Source organism: Lupinus angustifolius, chromosome LG07 (assembly GCF_001865875.1).
Source record: "Lupinus angustifolius cultivar Tanjil chromosome LG07, LupAngTanjil_v1.0, whole genome shotgun sequence".
NCBI lineage: Eukaryota > Viridiplantae > Streptophyta > Magnoliopsida > Fabales > Fabaceae > Lupinus > Lupinus angustifolius.
In genome coordinates this window covers 1,632,942-1,642,479 of record NC_032015.1, presented here as the reverse complement: position 1 = coordinate 1,642,479, position 9,538 = coordinate 1,632,942, and the positions used below count along the sequence as shown (strand labels likewise).

At 31.0% G+C, this 9,538-nt stretch overlaps 1 protein-coding gene and 1 long non-coding RNA gene across 3 annotated transcripts; one reads left to right on the top strand and one right to left on the bottom strand.

Annotated features, from left to right (window-relative positions):
• Positions 2,214-3,664, top strand: LOC109351877. Its single transcript, XR_002108298.1, has 3 exons — positions 2,214-2,379; positions 2,460-2,502; positions 3,454-3,664. It is a non-coding gene; the product is annotated as an uncharacterized LOC109351877 (long non-coding RNA).
• On the bottom strand, positions 5,474-7,113 carry LOC109351609 (transcription factor MYB59-like). 2 transcript variants are annotated; one of them, XM_019593117.1, is made up of 4 exons: positions 6,871-7,113; positions 6,661-6,790; positions 6,092-6,290; positions 5,474-6,019 (listed from the first exon to the last, which is right to left on the bottom strand). In XM_019593117.1, exons 1-4 carry the CDS (start codon positions 6,983-6,985, stop codon positions 5,801-5,803), a joined length of 663 nt encoding a protein of 220 aa, XP_019448662.1. In that variant the 5' UTR covers positions 6,986-7,113; the 3' UTR covers positions 5,474-5,800. The 2 variants fall into 2 exon arrangements, with proteins under 2 accessions (XP_019448662.1, XP_019448660.1); XM_019593115.1 differs by having other exon boundaries at positions 5,474-6,290; positions 6,871-7,109.

Here is a 9,538-nt window from a genome sequence, read left to right as displayed (position 1 = left end):
ATTATCATTTATTATTGACTTTTAGATATAACACTTATAATTTAGAGGTATGCTCCTAAAGTTTGTGTTACAATTTGATATATAATTCATTAGGTATGTTCTTTCAGTTGACATTATTTTCTTTTGGGTAAGGAATTAATTTTTTTAGTTGTGTAGTTACCCCTCCCAATTAGTGTTACTCTTAGGAATCGAATATTTAACTTTTTTGTCATCCTAAGATCTAATGAAGTCTTACACCATTGTACTAACACTTTGTTGGTTCTATTAACATTATTATCATATATATGTTTGATGTATATTATGATTATAAATTAAAACTGTAATGTGATTATAAAATGAAAAGGTTAATCAACCTATCTCATTGAACATATAACTTGTTGTTTTTCTTGATTTAAAATATTTTTTATAAACTAGGTCTATTACAAATAAACTTACTTTATAGAAAAAATTATAAACAAAAAAAGGAAAACAATGTCAAGCATGCACTAATTCCACACTTCTACATTCATCACTGCAATTGTTTTTTTCCTTGACAAGAGCTTTGTTAAACTTTCCCTTTGATTTATCATCAATTACACCATACAAGTGTGAGATGTTACCTTTGATGGGTCATTACTTCTTGATGGGGAAATTCCAAACCCGAATTCTTTTTCCATACCGAACACAAGTAATTCCAAGTTAAAAATTGAATTCATTTAAATATACTATAGATTGAAATAAACTGAAAACAGAATGGTTATCAAGCAATTATTACATCTATTAAGCAGTAGCTTTCAACTGCTGAGAACTTTCGTGTAAACCTGCGTTTAATGAGGATTTTCAGCTAAATGATCATTGTAGCTAGAAGCATGGTCTTACATATGGAGGACCACTTGCCTTTTACCTCTTTACGACTAACGGGTAACGACCTTACCTGTTCATTCAATCATGTAAATGCGTAAACATTGTTATATTTATGAACTTGTTCCGTTAAAATACTATATAACACCATAAACTAAATATTAACTATATATCTTGTCTTATAATAAATTAATTGATTTTTATATTTGTCTTACTTTTCAGACAGATGAATGAATTTATAATATTCGTTTGGTGTGCCGCATTGTCCTTTTCATTTTGGGCATAAAATGCAATGCAATGCAATCCAATGTTGTCTTTATCGTTAGAAAGTGGGACCTGAGGACTGTGGCAACGAACCTATGACAACGAACCTATGAAATTGTCCGTTTGTGGAAGCGCACATGGAGATTAGGTAAAAGTCATGTGGAGAGTCCTACGTTGAGACACGTTCACGAAACCGAGTCAGTCAGCAAAGTCTCACTCAGTGGCCACTCTCACATACATTGACATGAGCCAAGAATGACTCTCCTAGCACGACATTTGGCGTGTTCATCGTGTAGTAACCCACATGCATACCTTTTATTTTCTTTCAATATAAGATGATGAAGGGAAATGTAATACATACTAATTAAGGAAGAAAAAAAATATGCATGAAGATCTAATAACCATAAACAATATTGTATGAGAAAAAGCCGTTTACACTAATATTATAAGAGTTTTTTACAAATGAATGTTGAATGATATATTGATTTTCTATAAATCTTTACACTGCTAATGCTAGTGCATAGATATTACAACCATATTGTATTTAATAGTAATTTTCCAACTCCAGTTATGTCAGTTTAACATTTGTACATTGTCAACATGATATTTTGCTTCTTTTTAAAATACAGATTTTCAGTTTCAATTTCGTTCTTTCATATTCTTTAAATAGAGGGTTTTAGTGTCAATTTACATATTTCATTTTTTTAAGCCACTCCTTAAGTAGACATAAAAGTTTATTGTACAAATGACCGTGAATAAGTAGTTTTTGCACTCACTCTTGGATACATTTTTGGGTTAATATATGACAATCATCAAGTGTGAATGCTTTTACTACTACGCTTTTTTACTAATTTCACTCCTCTGTTACACAAGTTTATTTCCTTAATACGAAACCATACTTCCACTTTTTTTATAGGAAAAGCATAAAGCTCTACAAGTAATAATGCAGAGTAGGTAAACCAAGAGTTGTTAGTTGAGGCCCATTTAAATGTTCCAATCAGTTACGGCCTTATTTTTTTAGTCCATTTAAAATTGGACTGGGCCCGTGTATGTAGCGATGAAGGTTGAAGCCACACTATTAGATCTCCGATTGAAAACCGTGTGGGATAGAGAGTACTGTAGCGTTGTAAAAAAAACAAGAGAAAAGAAGAAAAATGCGAAAATTCGATCCGTGGCCAATTTTCTTCAAGCGAGAATGGAACAGGACCTGGCCCTTCCTCGTTGGATTCGCAGTCACCGGAACCATAATCACCAAGTTATCCCTTGGCCTTACTGGTAAATTCATCTTCCCAACAATTTTCCTTTTCTCTCAAACCTAATTCATTTTTCATTTTCTATTTTTCTTTTGTGTGCAGAGGAAGATGCTAAAAACTCTAAATTCGTTCAGGAGCACAAGAGGTAGGTAAAATATTCTCTCACTAAACCTTATTTAGTTTACGAAAATACGTTTGTGGTTATTTGATTTGAATGTGTTTCGCATGGTTATTTGATTTGTCTTGTGTAATCTCCGGGTTTTTTTCGTGTAATTGAAAATGCTAAGTTGTATTTTTTTGGATTATTGTTTGGTTTGTAGCTGTTTTTTGTGTGAGCAATCAACTAGGTCACTAGCGTTTCTGTACTAATATGGGAAAAATCGTCTGAAGAAGAAATCGAGAAAAATCATTTTGGCCGGTTGATTTCGTATCGAAGATAATGTTATTTTATCATTCTTTTTCGTTTTTTTTGTACAAATATTATTTTATTATTTAATTCTTCATTATTGACCACTTTGCACAATATAAAGTAGCAAAGGTCTCCATTCTCATTTCGTTAGTTAAATTGCGATTACAACTTGAATTTTCATTATATATTCTTGACAGTATTATAATTTGCATAATGATTGAAGCAAACTATATAATGTTATTTAACTTACCTTATCCTAGATAAAATTCACACCAAAGTCAAATTCTGACAACTTTTGGTCTCAGAGATTAGTGTCTTACCTTTGAAGTTATTAGATTATACTATGGGAAACCATGGTCTAAAACATTGAGAAGTTATTATTGTTAACTTCTTTTGTTAGTGTTATACCTGCAAACTACAATCACAGATTACAAATTCACAATTAATAGATAAATTTGAATATTTATTATTGATATTACCACCACCACCACTAGTTGCTTACTAATTACTATCACTTGAGTTGAGAAAGTATGAATAATAACTAATCACTTCTTTATAAATTTAACTTTATATTGTCCATAATACCTGATTATCTGTATAATTTATCTATCACACATTTGTAGGCATGCGTCTAGTTTTATGGAATCTGATAATAGGACATTGTGTTATTATTTATATATATTACAGGTAACTTCTGAGCGCTGGCATCACACTGGCTTTGCACTTTGCATTAGGTGTGTCAGGATAGCTTTGCTTCTTTTGATTCTATGGATTTGTAATAACCGAATAGAAATTTTCTATATACTCTCTCCATGATCTCATTTCCACCTTTCATTGTTTACTTAAATCTACTTGAAAAATCCATATGAAGCTGTCATCAATTCACTTTATTGTGATATTTGTCTTGGAGTTTTTCTTTTGGTATTCATCCACCCTAACCTTGGGAAAATAGATATGTTTTATGATTTACATTTGGGCCTTACTATTCAGTTTATATATATGGGTTGCAAACTAGTTGTTTGACATTCAGTAAAGGAGATCTTCTCGGCTCTGAACGTGTTACTGAAGCAAGCCCATTTAGGTTTTATCAAAAGTAGTTGAAAATGGCATTTATGGCCGAAGATAGAATTTGAGGCACCATCAAGATCACAAAGAAAGCATATCTAAGGCCTGTTTATCAGAACTTTTTGAAGGCTAAGATATTGTACATTTGTAGACTGAAATTGTGAAGTTAGTTGAAACTTGAGATTATAGTTGATAGATGTATTACTAATTCGTCAAATTAGAGTCTTTTGGCAATTTGTATTGGTAAAACAGGCAGCCCAACCAGTATGAAGTAGAAAAGATTTGGAAGAAATTGCAATAATTTTTTTAAAAAAAAGACATTAAATTTATTTTTTTAATAAGTGTCCTACGCAAAATATATCTTTAATAGCATAACTTTCACGTGCAAACCATCATAAAATCGATAAAAATGTAAAATGGATTTAGTTTTATCAAATAACAATTTTGATAAACTATATATAATTATTGACAAACTGAGTGCATGTTTTTACATGCCTTCCTCTAATCAAAACTTATAAAAAATCAGATATTTATATGAAGAAAATCATTACGAATAGATTTTCCACTGGTTTGACCAAATTTATACCCTTACACACTGAAATTCTGGAAACTATAATTCCGTCTCCCTGTTTACTTCGTCCTCTATCTTTTGCTCCTCATCCTCACCTCCACCATTGTCTCCTCTCTTGACTTCACCACCACCACGGAACCATGGAGGACCTCTTTCTGGCCAGCAGGAAAATAATATTGACATAGTTTTTCCAATAAAAGTCCATTAAGAAAGACATCAATAAAATTTCAACAAATTTTTTAATATAATTTTTATCATTCTCCATATTTGTATTTAGCCTTAATGCATTTTAGTATTAAAATTTGGGATTTCTATTAATAATTTTATAGAGTTAAAATATAAAATCCTACCCTATCTTTTAAGCATGATAGTAGTGTGTATCAAAAATTTATTCTGTAGCTAAAAGAGATTGAATGCGGTGAAGATGAATTAAATTCTTGGAAGAACTCTACCTATAAAATTAGGTTTATTTCCACTTGAGGGTATGATGAAATCATCAAATAATAATATTATCATGTTTTTTTAATCACCCTTCTTGGGTGTAAAAAGTGTAAATGAGAGATAAATAAGAAAAGAAAATGATATGTGAGGAAAGAGGGTGAAAGATGGTTTATGTCTTTATGAGAATAAATGGTGAGGATATAGAAGTCATTTTTTAATATTCTTTTTGGAGGACTCGATCTACGACTTTGGAGTTCACACTGGTTATTATTAAATTAATTAGGTGGTTATGAATAGTTTAATTTTTTCCTTTAAACTAAGAAGCATATAAACTCATTGGATTGACTCGTTCAAAGTATTTGGCTATTTGCAAAATAATGTGCGAATTTAATTCTTGAGTAAAAATTAAAATTATATAAAACACACATCTATATTTTCTGTTTTTTTTTTAATTCTCTGGTAATTAGAATTCCACACTTCACTCAAATTTATTAATGTCCCCACCTGTGTTGTGTTCTGCACTTCTGCTTCATCTGTATGATGTGCATCTTAAATGATTATGATTGGGAAGTTGTTTGGATTATTGAAGCATTAGCTAGTAGCTGGTAATATAAAGTATTAAAGTGCTTCTAGATAGAAGTAAAGATAAGATTTTAAAACATAATAAATAAATGTAAACCAGTGCTTGATATTTTGCATTCGAAACACATACCATCTTCCTATTGGATGTTTCTTGAAAGTAAAACCATAAACATAGACATAGACTACAGTTATGCTTGAGAATTGAGATTGATTACAGCTGTGTCACACTATAGAGAACCAATTATGCTTAATGCTTAAACATACTATATGCTGCTACACAGGTTAGGCTTTCTTATGAAATATGAAATGGCCATGGAACACACACATATGAACAAAATATTGATATAGTGATTGGAAGAAAAAAAAGAATCCTAATTAACCGGTCAGAAATGCACTGCCATGTTCATAGCAGGAAAAACATTGGTCACTTAAAGGGAACAACATCTTACTTTCTTCTTCATCCATCATCCATAGTGGTTCTGAAGAATACTCCCAAGATGTAGAAGGAAGAATATTCTCTTCTAACATGCCAATATCTTTCCATATATCATCCATAGAGTACCCTTCTTCACCATCTTGGTGATCTTCTCCAACATTAATATTTCCATTTGAGGCATTTTCATTATTATTAGGCCCTCCTGTGTCATAAAAGCTTTCTTCTCCAGCTTTTTTGGAAGCATGTACTGAATTTACAGTATGATTATTATTATTATTACTTGAGGATAGTGAGGATTGACAACTTGAAGATGTTGGTGATGCAGCTGCACGCTTTTCCTCCTGTGCCTTCTTCCTCATGTGAGTCCTCCAATAATTCTTAATCTCATTGTCTGTGCGCCCGGGAAGTTTTCGAGCAATTCTTGACCATCTGCATATTGATCATCATATTGAGACCTTTGTCATTCTGATCTAGCAATAAAATGCATAGGATTTCTATGATTGAAAGGAATAATAATAAATACATCAATATCTACTAAAGGTTGCTTGTGAGTTGTTCTTTTTAATAGGGTAAGAGAATACTTCATAACCCTCTTAGAATTTTATTTCATGATTATCAAATCTTATTTTAGCTGAAGTTCCATCTAGAGACCAATTCATAAACATATCCAAAAAAACACATAAATGATGAGTAATAAGACACAACAACATATTTGGTTTGAGAAAACATTTTTTAAGTTTCATCTTATGTTGTAACTAAAAAAGAAAACATGCCCTTAAGTTATGCATATTTGTCAAACCTATTTCCCCATTTAGAGTGAAGCTCCATGACAAGGCGTTCTTCTTGGGGTGTGAGCTTCCCATGTTTGAGACCAGGGTGAAGGTAATTAACCCACCTTAACCTGCAACTCTTACCTGTTCTAGTCAAACCTACAACAAAATGAGGAAGGTGGTTAAAGAGTGCTTCTTTTATTTCATACCTATATACTTCTCTCCCGCCACCTTCAAACCTGAAACCTTAGCTATAAAATCCCACCTTCGATCTCCAAACAACCCTACAAATGAGACCAACTTCAAGTCCTCCTGTTCTGTCCATGGACCTTTTCGGAATTCCTGATGAACCATTTTTGTCTGAGCCACACACACCAAATTCTCTGGAGGGTTATTATTGTCTTACACAAGGGAATTTTCTTCACTTGATGCACTTGCGGGGACCTATGCAACCACTACTGGTATTTATATATAAATTGTCACAACTTGCTAGGTGTGATTGTTTATTAATTATTAATATTTGGCAACTTGTCTTTTTTTTATAAGCAAGTTTGCATATCCACCCTTAGTTCAAATCTTCTATTTCCAGAGTTAAATATTGAATAGTAAGGATTATGTGTCCTAGAATTATTATGTCTTCATTTTCCTAATCAATTAATTTTCTATAAGTAATATATTTTATGTTTCAAAATATATTTTTTTAATTATGTGATATTTTTTTATTAGATTGGGATAAGAATTGGGACAAGTGTATAATAAAATACTAGAGAGTATCACAATTCATCTACCCTTCAGGTGTGAAGCCCAATCATCACTTACTATATATAGCGTGATGTTTTATACAAATTCTTGATGATGAACTCAGCTATACTAGTAATATATGATTTTGCATGTACCAAAAAATATATGATTTTCTTATGACCAATCATTTAATTTTATATTTTTAATACCATTCTGTATTAATTAATTAAAAAATTAGTGTGAGATGTGGCTAAATAATTAGGGATATGTTAAGAAGAAAGAATAAAAGAGTAGTAAATTAAAAATAATTAGACGAATATATCCATAATCTCTAAATGTAACGTTTATGAATAATTTTCTTTGCATACGCACAAAAGACTTCTGAATAATGATTGTTTAGCCATATATAGTATTTGATGGAACAAATTAAGCTATCATTTCGGATTCATTATCAATTTAGCAAACAGATCTAGCTGTTATTCTTTCCCCTGCTTTTGGCCATGACGTATTTTCGTTGCTTTTATCTCTACAATGAAGGATATGCTGTTTTCTTTTAAGGTGACCCAAGCTAACTCTATTCTAATCATAGAGTGCGTATCACTTTGTATTTTACAATAGAGTTTATTGATCCGATCTATTTATTTATTGTAAGTGCATCAAATCAATATAACCAAAAGTGAAAGAAAATATTTGTGTACGTGAGATAAGAGGAAACTAAATGATTAGGCGAGTTTAGAGTGAATCGAGTTGTATTTAAATGTTTGAAGTTTATAAACTTGGTTATTATTATTATTATTTTGGTACATCTATAAACTTGAAATTGAAAAATGATAGTGTTGTACATTTACTAGTGTGCATAATAAGATAACAAATCTCAACATCAATGGGTGGAAGGTAATGGTTTCAGGAATGAACTTCATCTTTTTTATACAATTTGATTGATTAATTATTGTGCTCCTGGGCTTTAATAATCATGAAGGCTAACTTTTCCAAAAATAGAAAGTTGAAGCAGACAAATCAAACTTTAAATGTATAGGAAGAAATCACTTAGATGTTTTGTATAATGTTGCTCTAATATTATAAAGGATTTTGTTATCTCAATTTTAAGGTCGAATTTAAAAGGCTACAAAAAATATGTTGTATGGGGACTAGTTACATTATCTTCTACTTTTTTAACATACCACTTTCTAATATTTGTATTTTACTTTTTAGTTATTAATCTCAGCCCAAGGGATAACAAAACCCAATTAAAAAAAGTGTAATATTTATACATTGTGAGTGTAAAGATTTATACTAGTCAATATATTTTCTATCATTTTTTAGAGTCAATAATAATTAAATATGAATTATATATAGCGCACTAATTGTGTATTTTTTTCCTTTGTTCCAAAATGAAATAAAGGTGGAAATTAATCTAAACTAAGGAGGCACTGGTTGCATTCTAATTGGAGGCCTGGTTTTGTGTGATCCAACAGTAAAGTACAAATGTCAATTTGAGGAATGTTAGTCCTGAACGAAAAGTGAACATGATAAGTCGATATGCAGAGTGGATTATTGCATCACTTGCATGCTGTTATACTAACCCCACTCACCACATTTTGTGGTGGTATTTTTTCTTTAAAAAAACAAAACATTTTGCCACTTTAATTTACTTCTAACAATAAATGAATTATGTGCAGAGACACAGTCAGTGCCAAAAAATGAAAGGGGAAAGGGTGTTACCCTTTTAATATTCATAAAATTAAATGTTTTTAACACGTAATTCATTAACGGAATAGGAGGAAAAGATTAAACTTTAGGATTTATTTGGGAGTTGGATTTTGGAGGAGAATAGAAAAAAATTAAAAGCTTGGGAGTTATCTCTTAAAATGTATTTCATGGTTTCAAAGCTTTCATTTTCTTTTTATTCTCTTCCAAAATTCAACTCTTAAACTAACATTTTAAGCGTCAGAGTTGAAAGGTTATGCATAAAATGAAAACTTTCAACAAGTGTAAGAATATGATGGGCAAAAGGTTAAAAAGTCCAGGTGAGATGACCATAAAAACACTCTTGTCTTCTCCTCGCCCTAACAACAGCAATAAAAAAATTGCATGCAAATATGTATTGGACACTAATTTAAAATAAACCAGTGTGTCCTATCTTCAGTCTATATCATTTGTTATTTA

Coding starts and splice junctions, on each gene's coding strand:
- LOC109351609 (XM_019593115.1), bottom strand. CDS start 6,985: ATGGTTCATCAGGAATTCCGAAAAGGTCCATGGACAGAACAGGAGGAC. Junction 6,791..6,870: donor TTTTATAGCTAAGGTTTCAG/GTTTGAAGGTGG, acceptor ATTTTGTTGTAG/GTTTGACTAGAACAGGTAAG. Junction 6,291..6,660: donor CACTCTAAATGGGGAAATAG/GTTTGACAAATA, acceptor ATCAATATGCAG/ATGGTCAAGAATTGCTCGAA.